A 19,945-nucleotide genomic window follows, 5' to 3' on the forward strand; every position below is an offset into this window, starting at 1 on the left:
ATTCTTCCCTCATGCCTAATTTTTCCTGTTAAAGTTAACGCATTTGTTATTTTTAGGCCACTTATTTATAAATGGTGCAGCTCACAGAAATGGCAAATACTCCTAAATGACATATTCACAACATGGAGGTGGAAAGTTCCATCAGGCTGCAACTGGCTTCTGGCGCCCCAGGAGGGTTTTCCAGGCAAGAGATGGACAGAGACCGTTTGTCTGCCTCTGCACAGCAACTCTGGCTTCCTTGGTGGTTTCCCATTAGGGTTACCAGGTTCCCCCTGGCCACAGGTGGGAGATGGAGGGCATAGGGTTGCCAGATCCAGGTTGGGAAACTCCTGGAGATTTGGGGATGGCGCCTGGGACAAGGACCTCAGTGGATTACAGTGCCACAGAGCCCACTCTCCAAAGCATCCATGTTCTCCAAGGGGACTGATCTCGGTAGTCTGGAGATGAGTGGCAATTCTGGGGAATCCTCCGGCCCCACTCAGAGGTTGGTATCCCTATCATCCAAGTATTAACCGGGACTAACTCTGTTTAGCTTCCAAAATCTGAGAAGACCAAGCCAGCCTTGAGCATCCAGATCAGCGTGCTCATGTTTAACACCCCCTCCCCACCAAAAAAGAACCATCACTATCAGCCCTGGGAAACCCGAAACACCAAGAAGGATGAAAATGGCAGCACAATCACATAATCGACAACACTGCTGCCTAATCTGCAACTAAATGTGTACTCCCTCAGCAAGTCATGTTGCATGGACTAATTTAATATAGATCTATTAGAGGGGATACAAAAATTTGCCAGGAATACTCCCGCTGCATTAACATGGGGGTCTTTAGAGTTCCTTGAAAAAAATCAGGAACCTGGGGGAGGGAGCCCTGCAGGTCAAGACCCAAGGATTTACATAACGTGTAATTACCTTTACCTTTTCTAGCATTAAAATCACCCAAAATTATAAGTTCAGCAGAGGGGTACTCCTGCTCCAGTTTCTCAATATACATGCTAAAACTGTTCCATTGTGCTGAAAGGCCTCCTCTGTTTAGACAAGGGGGTAAATATACATGAACCATTATTAATGTTAGGGCTGATAGTTCAAGCAAAAGCGCCTGGGCCAGTGAAGAGCAAGGGGACAGAAAGGTAGTTTCTGCTTTAATCTGCTAAGAAATTAAACAACACAGGCCTGCTCTACAGTGGCCCATTTGCTTAAACTTAATTGCTGGCGTGGAATAGGGCTTATAACCTTCAAATTGTATTTCACTCTGAGCCCAAGTTTTCTGGCGTAATATAATATCAAATCGTTTGAGGAAAGTCCGAAAATCTGTGCTAGCCACCTTTTTCTTCCAACTTGCAATATTCCAGGATAAAATCTTTAGGGTTGGTTCTTGGGCACCTTTGAATAGTCAATTGGATTCCGATATCTTATCCAGAACTCTCCCCTTGTCAAGAAATACACTGCCATTTTTGGTGGCGTTTTTGAATGTCATTATTGGGAGAGGAGCCTCTGCGGGTAGATGTAATAAATCATCAGAGTTGGAGATGATATGGGGCTCTATTGAGGATAGTGAAGTATGATCAGTGTCGTGGGAGGATGGGTAGGTTCCAACGTCACGACATGGGGATTTAACTTGTGCTTCCATACGGGGGACCAGTGAGATCAAAGTTGAGCTGGGCTTGGTAGTCAGTGTACAGCTGTCATTCATCCAATCCAAGAACTGTCCTGCAGGGCCGGGTCGCAGTTCTGGTGCAGACTTGCTTGCATTGCCAACCCCTTAAGCAGCCCTCCATCTGGCTCCTGGTTAGAAAGGACTGCAGTAGGGATAGCACAGTCTGCCTCCATGCTCTCATGCAGCGTAACATCTGCAAAACTAGCACGTTGGTTCTGCTCTGATCTGCACTTGAGCAACTGGGTTTTCAATAGCTCTAATCTGTCGATGATCCATTGCTGTTCTCTCTTGGGGAGTTCCACAAATGCATCTTGGATACCCACTTCCACTGGAGTCACACTAAATCAGGGGTGGCCAAACTGCGGCTCGGGAGCCACGTGTGGCCCTTTCATACATATCGTGTGGCTCTTGAAGCCCACACTGCCCTGTTGGTTAGCTTGGAGAAGGCATTTCTCTCTTTAAATCACTTCTCCAAGCCAAGCCAGATGGCTGCTTGGAGAATGCATTTCCAAGTTAAAGCTGCTTTCTTTCCACCTCTCCCTCCCTCTTCCTTCCCCCATCCATTTGCCTGCCTGCCCGCCTTCCTCCCTTCCTTGTGGCTCTCAAACATCTGATGTACATGTCTTGCGGCTCTCAAGCATCTGACATTTATTCTATGTGGCTCTTCCGTTAAGAAAGTTCGGCCACCCCTGCACTAAATCAAAAACAGCCAAGAAGGGCCTGATCAGCTGCTCCCAATGACAGTCAGACGGTTCCCAACTCTGGCCACCATCATGTGCAGTGCAGGGACGATGCTGCTGCTCTGCCTTGAAGGGGTGTTGTAAGAATTGTAGCAGTGGTGCACAAGCATCGGTTTGATCAGTCAACAAACATGCTGCGTAAATACCAAGGAGAGCCAGTTTGGTGTAGTGGTTAAGTGTGCAGACTCTTATCTGGGAGAACCGGGTTTGATTCCCCACTCCTCCACTTGCACCTGCTGCCATGGCCTTGGGTCAGCCATCGCTCTGGCAGAGGTTGTCCTTGAAAGGACAGCTGCTGTGAGAGCCCTCTCAGCCCCACCCACCTCACAGGGAGTCTGTTGTCGGGGGAGAAGGTAAAGGAGATTGTGAGCCGCTCTGAGACTCTTTGGAGTGGAGGGCGGGATATAAATCCAATATCTTCTTCTTCTTCTTAAGGGTTACTTATAACAGCATTTCTCACCATCAGTTAGAATCAGGGTATATCAAGCAAAGCAGAAAGAACGTGCTTTGTGATACGCTGTCTGAGAAACTACCATGGATTTATTTTCTCTCTTTCTCAAACCTTCTAGAACAGTGGTGGCCAAACTGCAGCTTGGAAGCCACATGTGGCTCTTTCACACATATTGCGGGGCTCTCAAAGCCCCCATTCTCCCATTAGCTGGCTTGGAGAAGACATTTCTCTTTTTAAATCACTTCTCCAAGCCAAGCCAGCTGACAGCTTGGAGAATGCATTTAAAATTAAAGTTGCTTTCCTTCCATCTCTCTCCCCCCATTTCCTTCCTTCCTTCCTTCCTTCCTTCCTTCCTTCCTTCCTTCCTTCCTTCCTTCCTTCCTTCCTTCCTTCCTTCCTTCCTTCCTTCCTTCCTTCCTTCCTTCCTTCCTTCATGTCTTGTGGCTCTCAAACATCTGATTTCATGTCTTGCGGCTCTCAAATATCTGATGTTTATTCTACGTGGTTCTTCTGTTTAGCAGGTTTGACCACCCTTGTTCTAGAGTGTCTGGTGTGCTGATACGTTCTTAGTTTATTTTCTTTTGTTTCTCTGTTTTCTCTGCTTGTTACAAGACAAAAGGTCCACTTCAGGCACTGCTCTAGTAAGCTAGAACGTCATAGAACCATAGAATCATTGAGCTGGAAGGGACCCCCTGCAGAATGCAGGAAACTCACAAATACTCCCCGCCCCCCCCCAAGCACCCCTAGTGACTCCTACTCCATACCCAGAAGAGGGCAAAAAAAAAAAACCCCCTACAGAATTCCTGGTAAAACTGGCCTGGAGAAAAATTGCTGGGTGTGTAAGAAAGGGCCGTGAGAACTAAGCACTGATGCTCTCCTTCTCATGATCTGCCTAAGTTCACAAGATCTTCATTGCTGTCAGATGGCCATCCAGCCTCTGTTTGAAAACCTCCAAGGAAGGAGAGCCCACCACCTCCCGAGGAAGCCTGTTCCTCTGAGAAACCATTCTAGCTGTCAGGAAGTTCTTCCTAATGTTGAGCCAGACAACTGTTTGGATTTAATTTCAATGCACTGGTTCTGGTCCAAACATCTAGGGCAACAGAGGACTACTTCACACCATCCTCAATATGACAACCTTTCAAGTACTTGAAGATGGTGCTCACATAACCTCTCAGTTGCCTCCTCTCCAGGCTAAACATTCCTAGCTCCTTCAACCTTTCATAGAGGGTTTCGCAGGCAGAAAAAGATTACAAATGCCCTTTGCTATTCCTGCAGCCGGCAATCAGAAGATGGCTGCTGCCACAGAGGTCCTGTTCATAACAATGATAGAAGTACTGCAAACTGTAACTAAAGGGATGAGACAAACGTGGAATAGGAGAGGTCCATATGTTCATAACAATTGGGGAGGGACAGTGGCTCAGTGGTAGAGCATCTGCTTGGTAAGCAGAAGGTCCCAGGTTCAATCCCCAGCATCTCCAACTAAAAAGGGTCCAGGCAAGTAGGCGTGAAAAACCTCAGCTTGAGACCATGGAGAGCCGCTGCTGGTCAGGGGAGGGACGGTGGCTCAATCAATTGGGGTTAGAGGTAGATGATTTTTCTACCTCTGATGAGTCATATATCTTCAGATGTATTAAACTGAGACTGTGGGAATCGGAGGAAACGAAATTACGGCCAACTGACCCTTATATTTGCTCTCCAACTTCCTTAGGTCTTTATGCTTTTTGTGGCAAAATGCCCAATTATCTATCAGACCTAACCACTCCAAGTCATCGCAGGGCATTTATGTTGGCTAGACTAAATGCGTTTCCCTCCAAAGTTTTACAAAGGAGATATCAGCGAGTCCCTTTAGCCGACAGACTTTGCTCCTGTGGAGCGAATACCCTTGACTCAATCCAGCATATATTGCTTGATTGTTCTTTTTACCATAACCTCCATAAAGATTTATTTGGCAAGCTTTCTTTTTCTCCAGATTTGTCTATTCTGCCACACTGTTATTATTTATTGAGTGATACTGAGGGGGTGGTTAGTGAGGCTGTGGCAAAATTTCTGGCTGATATCCTTAAATTTAATTCTGACCATGTTTGAATGCATCTGTAGCTCGGTTTTATTTTGATTTTATCTCCAATGTTTAAATTTTTATATTCTGTGTATTTTTATCTGAATCTATTATGCCATTAAAGGTTTGGTATGGTATGGGGTATAGCAGAGCATCTGCTTGGTAAGCAGAAGGTCCCAGGTTCAATCCCCGGCATATCCAACTAAAAAGGGTCCAGGCAAATAGGCATGAAAAACCTCAGCTTGAGACCCTGGAGAGCCGCTGCCAGTCTGAGCAGACAATACTGACTTTGATGGACGAGGGTCTGATTCAGTATAAGGCAGCTTCATATGTTCAATGGTTCAATAAACCTCCATGTTCAGAGGTCGGGTACACCTGAATTGCACCTGCTGGTGAGGCAGCATCAGAGGAAGATCTGCCCACCTGCCTGCAGTCCATCTCGAGCCATCTGGTCGGCTTCTTTGGCAAACAGGATGCTGGACTAGCCTGGAATTTCTAACACTCCTTGATGCCATCCATGATTTTATCTAATCCTTGCTTAAAAGCCTGCAGAAATCACATCATCTGATGGCAAAGTCTGTTTTTTAGCACTAAGAGATGTACACTGGAGATGCAATCTCAGCTCTTCCGGCATTTGATCCACAGCTCGTTTCCCTCTTCCAAGGTTAGCCCCGGGGCGAAGATCCAGGTGCAAAAAGAAGCAAAAAGGCAACGGCGAATCAAGCCTGTGGGTATTTATCAGCGCCGGCTGCCTTGATTCACATGTGTGCGGCTGCACACCCACCGCAGCATTGATTCCGCTCATCATGCCAGGCCTTAATCATTCTCTTTCCTAACAAGAGCTAATTGCAGGTTTCTATGAAAAAAGGGCGGCAGGAGAATCCCTCTTAGAAACTTGAAACGGTGATGGGGGCAGAAGGGGGGCTCTGATACACAGCAGAGCAACCACCTTCCCCTCCTACGGAGCCCCGGCTTGAACAACGATGCATTATTTATGTGCTACGGCAAAAGAACGACAGTTAGAGGGCTGGGGAGCGCCAAGAGAACAGCTCGCTTGAACGTTCACCAACTCACAAGTCCCTACAAATCAAGCAAGGAGTCCCAGACTTGGCCGTTTCTGCGCCCGCTCAAAACCAGCAGCTGTGGGAGCCCAGGGGAGAGGCCAGGCCAATGGTTGTGGGGAGGAAATGCAGTCACAGAAAAGGCCCCCTGACCTTACTTCTGCATAGATCCAAGTGGGCAGCTGTGGTGGTCTGAAGCAATAGAACAAAGCAGGAGTCAAGTGAACCTTTAAGACCAACAAAGTTTTATTCAGAACGTAAGCTTTCGTGTGCTAAAAGCACATTTCTTCACTGTACCTGATCCCCTCGTCTGAAGAAGTGTGCTTTTAGCACACGGAAGCTTACGTTCCGAATAAAACTTTGTTGGTCTTAAAGGTGCAGCTTGACTCCTGTTTTATTCAGAACATAAGCTGAATCGCCCCCTTGTTGATGCAGTCCAGTTAACATAATCTAACAGTCACCAGACCCCACACTGTGATTCTTTTTATCTGCTAACAAACATTTCCATGATTTTGCATACTAATTCACTGCCCACTTTCTCTGTATTTAGGACTGTTTGCCATTTCATCCTGTTGTCTGATGAAGTGTGTGTCTAGCTCTAGCACATGGAAGCTGACATTCTGAATAAAACTTTGTTGGTCTTAAAGGTGCCACCTGACTCCTGCTTTGTTCTATTACTTCTGCATGAAAACAGAGCGATCGCACAGAGCTGAACCTCCACAGAAGGACTTAAGGCAAACAACGCTGATGTCCACTGGATGCCTCCAAACATGGCGTTGAGGGGCATGGGAAATACCAAGAAACTTCAAGCTTTCTAAGAACATTCAAACATACCGATTTCCTCTCTTGCTTCAGTTCTTGCACGTAGCGGGCTAACTCAGTGGTGATCTGCGAGGTCATGTTCTCCGAAATGACTTCGTGCTGCCCGGCATAATCATTCATTTCATTCAAAGTGGCTAAGAAGGCTTTACATGATGAATATCTGCAAGCAGCAAAGATATACAAAGGAATTGGTTGATTATTTAAATAAGAGAGATTGATGGAGAAGCCCCTCTCACTAGGAATCAGTAAAAGACTGAAAACTCTGCCTGCCTCCCTGGAGGAAATTCTACCCACGTTCTGTGACTGTCTCACCTTGGACTTCTGGAGCATGATTTTCTCAATTTTTTTTTTAAAAATATTATTCTACACTCTCCACCACCCCCCGGATTTTCCATTTACAGGTCTTTTAGAAACCTACTTGTATTCATCTTCTTCTTTGGAGTTCTTTTTGGGCTGATATTTCTTCGAAAGATTCCTAAAAATGAGAGAGAGAGAGAGAGAGAGAGAGATTAATGAATCTCATCATAATATAATAACAAAAATTAATGGAAGAGTTCATAATCCATGTGACCATCTCAACAGCGCAGGGGGCTGCTGCCACTAAAAGGGGCAGGACTGGGCATGTATTCTGATATTAGCCCAGTACCTCTCTCTCCCCCTAAAGCACTGCGGTATCACTGTTTAAAACAGGGGTGTCATACTCATTTGTTATGAGGGCCGGATCTGACATAAATGAGACCTTGTTGGGCCAGGCCATATGTGTACCTATTTAATATTAGATAGCAGAGATATTATAAAGGACACAAACACAATTAAAGATGGATCCAAATAGACAGCCTTGTTGGTCTGAACTAGTAGAACAAATACGGCTCAAGAAGTGTGCCCGCAAACGAAAGTTTACATTCTGAATAAACCTAAGTTGGTCTTAAAGGTGCAATTGACTCCTATTTTGTTCTACAATAAAAGATATTTTAAAAAACTTAATATATGCATAAAACATTAGCACTCATTGGTCTTAAAGGTACTTTCTTTGTATTTCTCCCATGGGATCCAGGGAACTGGGCAAAGGAAGTTCTGCCTTCCCCAGGGGACCAGCAGGAGGAGGAGCCTAGCCAATAGAAGGTGGAGAGGCTTGGCTCAGTAGCTCTGCTGTGCGACTGAGAGAGCCTGGAAAGCAAGCTCTCCCTCCCCAAGGGAAGAGCCTCAGCCAATGGAGAAAATAGAAGCTTTGCTCTGTAGCTCCTGTGTGATTGAGCAAGCCTTGCAACACAAGCTGTTACACAGAAGGAAGCAAGAGACAGGGAGAAGGAAATAGATGACAGCCTGATTCGGCTCCCAGGCCAGATGTTTGACACCCCTGGTTTAAAACATCTGCCTCATTTGACTGAAGCGCCCAGACTGCTAACAAATTATTTCATTACCGCCCAACAAATAAAACCCAATAAAAATACCACAGAACCCAACAGAGGTCAACAGAAATGGTACATTTGTAAATCCTGTTGACATGAATGGGAATCAAAATACAGGTAACTTCATTTGGATGGTTTCCACAACGGCAGAATTCAACCCACGCATATTCTTCAAACTAGATTCTAGACAGGGAAGAGAATGAGTATCCTGCTTATACAGTCCTTCCCTGTCTATTAATATTTTTATCTTCCCCCTTCCTCTGAGGAATTTGGGAGGGTGGTCCTGGTTTTCCCCAACTCCCCTTGATCCTCTCACCAATTGCCTGAGGTCAATGATAGAGGAGAACAAACCGGCTCAAGGAAGCCATGGAACTGGCCTCCCCAATGAGAGTCCACAACCCTTGGCACGTTTTCCTGAGAAACAAGCGGCACACACGTATTCAAGCCAGTCGCTCAGAAAAGAAGGAGGGTGCAGTGGTTTGAGAGTGGGCCATAGAACTTCCAAAAGAGCCACGTGCACTTCCATCCCAGACATGAGGCACGCAGGGCAGAGAGGCAGCTACTTCAGGTTAGGAGTCACGTGCCAGCCACAAGCACCAGAGGCTAAAGGCCTCATTCTGGCTCCTGAAATATGGGACAGGGCGCCATCTTGGTGTTCAGAAGAACTACAGGCGGCGTGTCAAAGAGGTGGCCCCTGAGTAGAGTTACCAGGTCCCCCCCTCCCCGGCCACCGGCAGGGAACGGGATGAGGGCTGCCAGCTCCAGGTTGGGAAACTCCAGGAGATTTGGGGGTGGGGCCTGGGCAGGTACAGTGCCACAGAGTTCACCCTCCAAGGCATCCATTTTCTTCAGGGGAACTGATCTCTGCAGTCTGGAGATAAGCTGTAATTGCAGGGATCCCCAGGTCCCACCTGGAGGCTGGCAACCCTACTTCTTGAGACAGAATAAGTATCATTTAATTAGGAGCTGAGAGAACCAGGTTCAAATTCCTGTTCTGTCACAGAAACTTGCTGGCCACTTGCTGTGTGTGTGTGTTTTTTTTTTTTGGGGGGGGGGGGGAGATAGGGTTGCCAGCTCCAGTTTGGGAAACTCCTGGAGATTTAAGAGTAGAGCCTGGAAAAGGCAGGGACCTCAGTGAGGTAACATGCCCTAGAGTTCACCCCCCCCAAAAAACATTAATTTTCTCCAGGGGAACTGTTCTTTATAGTCTAGAGATGAGGTACAATCCTGGGTGCTCCCCACAGAGCTGCCAGTCTCCAGGTGGGGCCTGGGGATCTCCCGCTTTTACAACTGATCTCCAGCTGGCAGAGATCAGCTCCCTTGGAGAAAATGGCTGCTTGGAAGGGTGGGCTCTATGATTATTGTACCATGCTGAGGCCCCCCCCCCCCAAACCATTGCCCTCCTCAAGCACCACCCCCAAAGTCTCCAGATATTATCCAACACAGACCCAGCAACCTTAGATCCCCAGGCCCACTGGGAGGCTGGCATCCTGAGGCCATCATACACCTAGCCCACCTCACCGGGCTGTTGTGCAGATGAAACGGAGGGGAAGAAAACCGTGTCTGTCACTTGGAGGTCCTCATCAGGAGGGCAGGGTAGTAAAGAAGCACATAAATTCTTCCCTTTCAAATTTCTCCTTGAGTTTCCAGCTACCTGGAGGTTTTCTAAAGAGGAAGCAAGGCATTACGAATCCTCCTTTGTTCTGCTTTTCATTTCCATATTTTGTACAGAGAACTGTGCACAGGCCGTTTCCACCTGTTTTCAGTTCCCCGGGTGCATACACAAAACCACAAAAGCACAGCAGTATTGGGGTTCACGTATGGACTGATGAAATGCTGCAACAAAGCAATCTTGATGTCACTGAATGTACACCAGTATCATGAACGATTGCCTCAAGATGGGTTTTGTGCTGTATTTTAACAGCAAGCATCTCAGAAACACTGAGTCAGGGAGATGCGCGTAAAGGAAGGAAGGGGATGCGGTCACACATTGCACATGCCTCAGTTTGGGAATTACTTTTAGAACCCTCCTAGCTAAATCCTCCTCGCTGGATCAGAATTAAAGCGGAGCGAAGCAGGGCGCAGAGAGAATTCCCAAGACATTAAAGGAAAAGAACAGGGGCAGCCTATGGCAAAGAACTTACACACGGAGCTATCAGCATGCCACAAATCCACACAAGCACAGAAAGGATCAATCACAGAGTATACTACAAACTGAGACTCTCTTTCTGAGAATCTCAGCTTTCTCTCACCTAACCCCCCCCCCCAAAAAAATATTTGTTTTATTTACTATAACATTTATATCCCACCTTCTTCATGGTTCAAGGTTACTTACAATAACAGGTAAAACAGATTTTTTAGTTAAAACCAAAACAAAAATAGCAAACCTCAAATCTCTCCTCCTCGCCTCTTTAAAAGATGCCTGCTCTTCTGATTGTGGAGATGCTCATCACTGGGCTGTCGAAATAAGATTTCTAGACTTAGGGTGGCCAGAACTGGGCTGAGAAACGCCTGGAGAGTGGGGGAGGCGGGTTTGGGGAGGCGAGGGACTTCAATGGAGCATAATACTGTAGAGACCACCTTCCAAAAGGGCCATTTTCTCCAGGTGGACTGACCTCTGCTGCCTAGAGAGCAACTGCAATCCCAGGAAATCTTGCTAGAGCTGCCAGCCTCCAGGTGGGGCCTGGAGATCTCCCACTTGTACAACTGATCTCTATAGGGCTGCCAAGCTCCCACTGAGGGCCCCGACCCATCGGCAGGGAGCAGACCACCAGGGTGATCCCCGCCCCCAAAGAGCCCTGTCGGTGCGTGCCATCCCTGGCGCAATGATGTCACCCAGAAGTGGCATCATCACCTCAGGAACGCTCTAGGACTCTCACTAAAACTCTATGGTACCATAGAGTTTTACTGTGAGTCCTGAAGCGTTTCCGGTGTGATGCTCTAGGACTCTCACTAAAACTCTATGGAACCACAGAGTTTAATTGCGAGTCCTAGAACGCCCCTGGTGCGATGTCCTCAGCACAATGACGTCACTTCCGGGTGATGTCATTGCACAATGCACAAAAATGCACACGGGGTACAAGTCCCCCGCCACAGCAGTGGAGGGACTTGGCAACCCTAGATCTCCATCTGGCAGAGATCAGGTCGGCTGGAGAAAATGGCTGCTTTGGAGGATGGCAGTGTAGCATGTTGAGGCCCCTCCACTCCCCACACCCCGCCCTCTCCTGGATCCACCCCCAAAGTCTCCAGGTATTTTCCAACACAGACCTGGCATCCCGAAAGCTGGCAATCCTATTTCCAGGGGTGGTGGGGGAGAGCCCTCAGATTTAATTATGCAAAAAAGTAAAAAATGCAAGCATGTGCAATAGCAGGGCTTTTTTCCTGCCAGAGCTCCGCCTGGGCTGGCCAAGACTCCCAACGTGCCACGCAGCCATAGGCTCCCAGGCCAGACCGTGCGGCCTGATGTCAATGAACTCCTGCTTGCCAGTCCGACTCAAGAAATATCTAGGGTCTTTGTGGGGTGAAGCCAGGAGACTTTGGGGACGGCGGAGCCAAGAGTAAGGTTGTGGCCAGCAGCACTGAACTCTGAAGGGCTTTTTGGCAATCGCATTTAAAGGGACCATACGTCTTTTAAATGCCTTCCCTCCATTTGGAAATAATGAAGGAGGGCACCTTTTCTGAGGGAAGTCATAGAGTCGGACCCCCCTAGTCCAATTTTTTTTAACTTGGGGAGGGTGTTTTGAGGAGAGGCACTAGATGCTATGCTGAAAATTTGGTGCCTCTACTTCAAAAAACAGACCCCCCCCCCAGAACCCCCGATACCCACAGATCAATGCTCCATTATACTCTATGGGAATTGATCTCCATAAGGTATAATGGAGTGCCCAGCAGACTCCCCCCCCCCCCAGCAGGGAGAAGGCCACCAAACCGGGGAATCCCCTGCCCCCCAACTGGGGATTGGCATCCCTATGAGTTTCATTTGCACGATTTTTCATACTGGAATTCCAGTGCTGAATTTAGAACTTTTCAAAAGCACACGTTAAAAAGTCTACCCAGACCGACTTTGTAACAGGACCTTTCCCCCTGCTTTTCCCAGAGTCTGGCAGAACTTCTGTCTATGCAGACAGGATAGCCCATAAATCACACTTCTTTTTAACAAGGCTCCAAGGAAGAGAACTTTAAAAGAAAAAGGGAAAGACAAGACAGAACAATTTATTGTGCAGAAAGCACAAAGTGTTCCATTGTCAGGTTCCCTTTTCCCGTAGGTTCCACTGCCCTCACCCTGTGACTCAAAACACCATTTTCTCTCCTTGCAGAAACTCCTAGCTGATACTCACTTCCCTATTCACTGGTATCAAACACACACACACACACACACACCCCGCCCTGCTTCCTCATTTGCAACTCACTCCTACAAATCAAGCAAAATCACAAGTTTTCCACCAAGGACCATTTTGTTCCACCTCCAACTCATGATGCTTCAGGAACTCTTCAACTTGCAGCAAACTGCAGACAGGGAATCTTCCAGAATCTGGCCTTTCTCCTCCCCCACCCCAGCAGAGGCGGTGGTGCAAAAAATGCAGGCTAAGGTCTTCAGGGGAGGGGTTGTAAAACATCTGCTTTGCATGGGAAAAGTCCCTGGCTCTCCATCCCTGCCATCTCACTGAAAGCATCCATGGTAGCAGAGTCTCTGCCCAACATTCCGGAAAGCCTATCAGAAATGGTCTAATGGCCTGTCTTGGCAGTCTTTTACACTCACAGTGAAATGAACTTAATTTAATTGTGTGCGCATGTGGATAAAGGTGTCAGAGGATCCATGGCTCAGTGGTAACGCACTTGCTTTGGAGCACAAAACTTCAGACTTAATTCTTAGACTCTCCAGTTAAAAGAACCAAGTCTGAGCCCAGTGGCTACCCATCTGAATCTATCTCCAATGAAAAGTCTCTCAGCTGGGCTTAAAAGGAGCCCTGTGTGAAACTTTGGAGAACAGTTACCAGCCAAAAGCAGACAAAAAGATCTCTTTCCCACCATGCCTCTCGGATTCTCCAAGAGTTGTGGGCTGGTGGGGCAAACCATCAGCCTGATCTCACCATTCTATCCTATGGCCCCATAGGTTATCAGTGCAGGAGGGGGCAAGAAGTTAGTCTTGCCTAGATTGCCAAAAAGTCTGGGTCCGGTCCTGCCTGGACATCTCCAGTTAAAAGGATCTAAGTATTTGAGAGAAGACCCATGTTCTTGGAGAGATGCCACCATCAGAGTAGACAACACAGGACCAGAAACACCCAAGAATTAATCCCGTATAAGGCAGCTTCATACATTCAATGACATTCACATACACAAATGCTCCACAGGAGAATCCCTTCAGACATCACTCATTTCACTGTTCATGATCTTATGTGCTATGCACTATTATTGCAATATGCAGGGCTTTTTTTGTATATTAAGCCAAACCCCTGACATCACCATGATTTTGCACAGGGCTTTTTTGTAGAAAAAGCCCAGCGGGGACTCATTTGCATGTTAGGCCACGGCCCCTGATAGCAAGCTTTCTGAGGACAGTTTGTGTCCAAAGTTGAACTGTGTTCCTGCATGTCCCTGCTAAAAAAAAAAAAAAGCCTTGGTAATACAACTACTTCCCCTGTTTTTAAACCCTGGGACTTGCTAGAACCTACTGATGATCAGCTGTCATTTGAAAACCTTCAACACAGTGTTCTTGTTTAAAGAAAAATTCTGAAAAGGTTTGTGCAATATTATCAGACAAGGAAGAAAGAAATGCCCCCCCCCCCGGCCGTATTCAGATTCATGGAGAGCCAGTTTGGTGTAGTGGTTAAGTGTGCGGACTCTTATCTGGGAGAACCGGGTTTGATTACCCACTCCTCCATTTGCACCTGCTGGAATGGCCTTGGGTCAGCCATAGCTCTGGCAGAGGTTGTCCTTGAAAGGGCAGCTGCTGTGAGAGTCCTCTCAGCCCCACCCACCTCACAGGGTGTCTGTTGTCAGGGGAGGAAGGTAAAGGAGATTGTGATCCGCTCTGAGACTCTTCGGAGTGGAGGGCGGGATATAAATCCAATATCTTCTTCTTCTTCTTTCTCTATGGAGCTCATTTACAGTTTCAACATAGGGAATGCTTCCAAAATATTCCTCACTGAAATTTCTTCTGCATCTTTAAAGTCTGGAATTAGCTAGGTTTGTGTCCAAAGTGGAACTGATGCATTAAAAATCTCCCAGTGTTTTATCACTTGCCTTGGATAGTCTGTTGTTTACATCGTTCCCTAATTCTGTAATTCCTAGTCCTATTGCCTGGTTCACTAGTTGCCTTATATTGTCTGATGATATCCTGCAACACACTTTGAGTCTTAGCAAGAAAAGTGGACCGTGAAGTAAATATATTAAAGCTAAATGAAGCAATTTGCAACAATGCTGTGCATCTGCTGTCGGCCATGACTCTCAGTCCCAAATGTTCCTTTGCATCTTTTTCCATCCTTTTGTCTTACTGATGAACACACAGGAATTGAATTCCTGCTATAAAATGACAGTTTCAACGTGATCATACATGCAACAGCATCACAAATCCTTTGTGGAGGAGCGCATGTGCACATTGGCAAAATGCTGCACGAAAAGAGTCTCGATGCAATCATATGTACTACAATCACATGGAAAACAATTTTTAGTGTCTCATCAATGTGCACATAACATTGGAGTGGGGAACGGGGGACAATGCAAATGAAGTAAAGGCTAGTGCAAACGCATATGTTTCCATTCCAGAACTAATTTTAGAAACACTCTTAGTGAGACCTGAATTCAGAAGGAAAGGAATACAGCACAGTATGAAATTTCAGAACAATACAGGAACAAAATGGGTTAAAGCTACTTCTTTTTTTAAAGAACAATTACAAAAGTACACTGAAGTGAGCAAATGTGACCTGGAAGCAGATGAGTGGATGGCCATCTCATCAACATTACCACAGAGCCCCGTGACGCAGAGTGGTAAAGCTGCAGTCCCGCAGTCCAAGCTCTGCTCACGACTTGAGTTCGATCCCAGCAGAAGCTGAGTTCAGGTAGCCGGCTCATGGTTGACTCAGCCTTCCATTCCTTCTGAGGTCGGTCAAAGGAGTCCCCAGCTTGCTGGGGGGAAAGTGTAGATGACAGGGAAAGGCAATGGCGAACCACCCCGTAAAAAGTCTGCCAAGAAAACATCAGGATGTGATGTCACCCCATGAGTCCGTAATGACTCAGTGCTTGCACAGGGGACTATATCTTTTACATCAGCATTATGTGTTCAGTGCAACCAACTCCACCATGTTCTGCTGAGATGCATCTTAAATCTGCTGCAGTTTCCCGCCACTTTTCAAAGGCAACCCCAAGCATTACGATAATCCAATCTAGAAAGTCACCAGACCACAAATTGCCCTGCCCAAGTCTTCCTTTAGTCATGTTTTGTCGCCAGCATGTTGAAAGCCAAAATAAAGGCAGGAAAAATAGAGTTGTTTTGCTTTTAAACAAAAAAAATTACAAAATAAATTAGCCCCAAAGCAGGAAAGTCATATAAATTAGCCCCACTTACTTGATACAAAAATGGAGCTTTTTTCCAAGAAGAATTTTAATTTTTAAAGAAGTTAGTAAGTTTGCTAGGTGACCTTGGGCCAGTCCCAGACACTCTGCCTAACCTACCTCACAGCATCGTTGTGAGCACAGAATGGAAGAGAGGAGAATGATGTCTGCTGTTCTGGGTACCCACTTGGGAGAAAGATGGGGAATAAATGAAGCAAATAAATAAAAGCGTGGTATACAAACAGTTCAATTCACAGGCTTGGCTCTGCTTAGGTAAAATTTACACAGGTCGCCTAAAAACCTTTTCGTCTCTTCTGCCATTGGCGAGCATGTGTGACAAACAGATGACTCTCATCTTTAACGCACTTGCACTTGGTTCCTAAACCCAGCAATGGCCGTAAGACGAAGAGACCTCTTTAGAATTGTGTTCCGGTCTTTCCTGCTGCGCCCTGCCTGCCCCTTGCTCCAAGCAGCTCCTTTGCCACTCTGCTGGAAGAGCAGCTGCCTCCTCCACCCCTGCGACTTCTGAAGGCAACTGGGTCCTCTTTCCCCTCCTGGGGATTTTAGGCCTTCACAGCTGATATTTGCCTGGCTGCCTGCCTTCGTTTTGTTTCAGCCACCCTGGGCACATCTGCACAAGAATTCTCTCGCCGCACAGGGGAGATGTCAGCTCAACGCCTGTCCAAATCCAGCACACACAAACACTCACACACGCTCGATTGCAGGCACACAACATGAGAATGTTAAAAACATTTCAACTCCTCTGCAGTTGGCATCACGAGGCATGCTGGCTCTGAACATTTTGCTGCAGTCGTGAGCAGCAGGAGGGCTTTGTGGGTTCAGGGCCCACCTTGTTTGGTGTCTTGTTCTCGGCAGTGAAGAAGAAGAAGATATTGGATTTATATCCCGCCCTCCACTCCGAAGAGTCTCAGAGCGGCTCACAATCTCCTTTACCTTCCTCCCCCACAACAGACACCCAGTGAGGTAGATGAAGATATTGGATTTATATCCCGCCCTCCACTCCGAAGAGTCTCAGAGCGGCTCACAATCTCCTTTCCCTTCCTCCCCCACAACAGACACCCTGTGAGGTAGATGAAGATATTGGATTTATATCCCGCCCTCCACTCCGAAGAGTCTCAGAGCGGCTCACAATCTCCTTTCCCTTCCTCCCCCACAACAGACACCCTGTGAGGTGGGTGGGGCTGAGAGGGCTCTCACAGCAGCTGCCCTTTCAAGGACAACCTCTGCCAGAGCTGTGGCTGACCCAAAGCCATTCTAGCAGGTGCAAGCGGAGGAGTGGGGAATCAAACCCGGTTCTCCCAGATAAGAGCCCGCACACTTAACCACTACACCAAACTGGCTCTCAACCATTTGGGCAACTGTTTGCATCCCAGAAGCCCTCAAGCAGAGAAGAAAAACAGCAGCACTTTTGGGGTGTAGCAGGTACTGAGAGGCACACTGCCTCTACACATGGAGGCTCTATTTACTTCTCACAGCCAAGAATCAAAGAAGAGCCCTGTCGAGTCAGAGCCATCTAGCCCAGCAGCAGGGTTCCAACAGTGGGCCGCAGGACACCTAAAAGAAACTCACAAGTCAAAGAGGCCACAGCGCCCCTCTGTTTCCCATCATGCCTCTGCACATGGGTGTCTTGTTCTGCCATGGTGGCAGGAAGCTATGGATGTGTCTCCCCTCCACAAATTTTCCTGTACCCATTCACCTGCTGGGAAGGAACCAGAAGTTCTCTTTGCCCACCCCCAATGCCTGTTCAGAATTCCTGTGTGGTGGCCCCTCTCATGCCCTCTTTCGAACCCTTCCCCAAAGCCCACTTCTTCCCCAAGTCCTTTGGCTCCGAAGCCCCTTGTTCCTGCTCCCCAGCCCTAAAGAACTGAAAACACACCTGCTGACGTTCTCTCCTGATCGTATCTTCTACCACCCACCCACAGCACCTCCACTGTGAAAATGCAGAAGTGTGAGATCCTGAGAGCAGAGACCATACCTCTTTGCCTTGTATACTTGTCAGGGCCAGGTAGTGGCAAAAGGTAAAGGTGGTCCCCTGTGCAATCACCAGTCGTTTCCGACTCTGGGGTGCCTATATGCATGCGTGAATGAACATTAAAGGGCCACTCGGCACACCCCCTGCCATTTTGCACACTAAAGCTGTGCAGAAGAAGATGCTGCAAATATTGCAGACTATTCCTGAAACCAACGCAGGAGCAGCTTTTGCAAGTGAACGCAAGAGACGGCAGGCAGAGAACGGAGCCCTCAGCAGTGTTATGAGGGAAGGGCACAGCCACACAAAACCAGGATTATTTTAAGCAGGTTCCTCATTTGATCTCAAATCAAATCAAATCAAATTTTATTCTTATATCCCGCCCTCCCCCACCAGAAGGCGGGCTCAGGGCGGCTCACAGACATGACACGTCATGATTTAATTAAAACAGATAAACAACATTTTAAATATAGTACAGTTACATAAATAGATTAAAAATAGATAAAAATAGGTGCTATAAATTCTGTCATCACAATTTCATACTATCAAACATCAGTTTCAGTTACCCATAAGATGGCTAAAGTTACGATGATTTAATCAGTTTAGTCTGGTCCTAATTCAAATGCGAGCTGGAAAAGAGAGGTTTTGCAAGCCCTGCGGAACTGGTTCAGGTCCCGCAGGGCTCGCACCCCCTCTGGGAGTTGGTTCCACCAGCGAGGGACCATTAATGAAAAGGCTTGCTCCCGAGTTATCTTCAGTCTGGCCTCTCTTGGCCCCGGGATTTGTAGGAGGTTTTGGGAGCTAGATCTTAACGCTCTCCTGGGGATATATGGGGAGAGGCGGTCCCTGAGGTAGGCAGGTCCTCGACCATATAGGGCTTTAAAGGTAATAACCAGCACCTTATAGCGAACGCGGTAGACGACCGGCAGCCAATGCAGATCCCGCAGCACAGGCCGCACGTGTTCCTACCTAGGTAGTCCCACCAACAGCCTGGCCGCTGCATTCTGCACTACCTGAAGTCTCCGCGTTCGACACAAGGGCAACCCCATGTAGAGGGCATTGCAGTAGTCTAATCTTGAGGTGATCGTTGCGTGGATCACAGTTGCTAGGTCGTCGCATTCCAAGAAGGGAGCCAACTGCCTCGCCCTCTTGAGGTGGAAGAAGGCGGATCTTGCGGTGGTGGCTATCTGGGCCTCCATTGACAGCGAGGATTCTAGTAGCACCCCCAGGCTCTTGACCTTGCGCACTGGTATCAGTGGCGCACCGTCAAAAGCCGGCAAAATAATCTCCCCTCCTGGTCCGTCCCGGCCCACGCAAAGGACCTCAGTCTTCGTTGGGTTCAACTTCAACCCGCTCAGCCTGAGCCAGCCAGCCACGGCTTGTAACGCCCGGTCCAGATTTATAGGGACATCACCAGTTCGGCCTTCCATCAATAGATAGAGCTGGGTATCATCAGCGTACTGATGACAACCAAGCCCATACCTCCGGGCAAGCTGGGCAAGGGGGCGCATAAAGATATTGAACAATATCGGGGAGAGAACTGCCCCCTGAGGCACTCCACAATGAAGCGGGTGTCTCTGAGACAGCTTCCCCCCAATTGCCACCCTTTGTCCCCGACCTTCAAGAAAGGAGGAGAGCCACTGTAAGGCTAGCCCCCGGATTCCTGCGTCGGCGAGGCGGCGGGTCAGCAGCCGGTGGTTGACCATGTCGAACGCCGCCGACAGGTCGAGCAGCAGCAATACCGCCGAGCCGCCCCGATCCAGTTGCCGCCGGAGGTCATCTATGAGGGCGACCAAAACTGTTTCCGTCCCATGGCCCGGGCGAAAGCCAGACTGGCATGGGTCCAAGGTGGAAGCGTCCTCCAGAAAGTCCTGTAACTGTAACGCCACAGCCCTCTCTATAATTTTGCCCAAAAAGGGCAAATTTGAGACCGGCCGATAATGTGCCAATACGGACGGGTCTGATGTAACTTTTTTCAAGAGAGGGCGGACCACTGCTTCTTTCAGAGATGTTGGAAAAACACCCTCCGAAAGAGATCGATTTATAATGTCCCGTATAGGACATTTCAATTCCTCCTGGCAGGCCTTAATTAACCAGGAGGGGCATGGGTCCAGGTCACAAGTTGTGGATCGTGCAGTGCCAAGAATTCTGTCAACTTCCTCCAAGCTGAGCGGGTCGAAGCAGTCCAAGATTACATCCGAAGACACGCA

At 47.8% G+C, this 19,945-nt stretch overlaps 1 protein-coding gene across 20 annotated transcripts in view; it reads right to left on the bottom strand.

Annotated features, from left to right (window-relative positions):
• Window positions 1-19,945, bottom strand: part of FNBP1 (formin binding protein 1) — a 242,782-nt gene that overhangs the window by 131,846 nt on the left and 90,991 nt on the right. For all 20 annotated transcript variants that reach the window (XM_060250480.1, XM_060250479.1, XM_060250497.1 and 17 more), the window contains exons 3-4: window positions 7,204-7,260; window positions 6,798-6,945 (exon numbers count right to left, since the gene is read on the bottom strand). In XM_060250480.1, coding sequence (XP_060106463.1) covers window positions 6,798-6,945; window positions 7,204-7,260 — 205 coding nt within the window. The remainder of the gene's footprint in view (window positions 1-6,797; window positions 6,946-7,203; window positions 7,261-19,945) is intronic.

This window comes from Heteronotia binoei, chromosome 12 (genome assembly GCF_032191835.1).
Source record: "Heteronotia binoei isolate CCM8104 ecotype False Entrance Well chromosome 12, APGP_CSIRO_Hbin_v1, whole genome shotgun sequence".
Taxonomy (NCBI): Eukaryota; Metazoa; Chordata; class Lepidosauria; order Squamata; family Gekkonidae; genus Heteronotia; species Heteronotia binoei.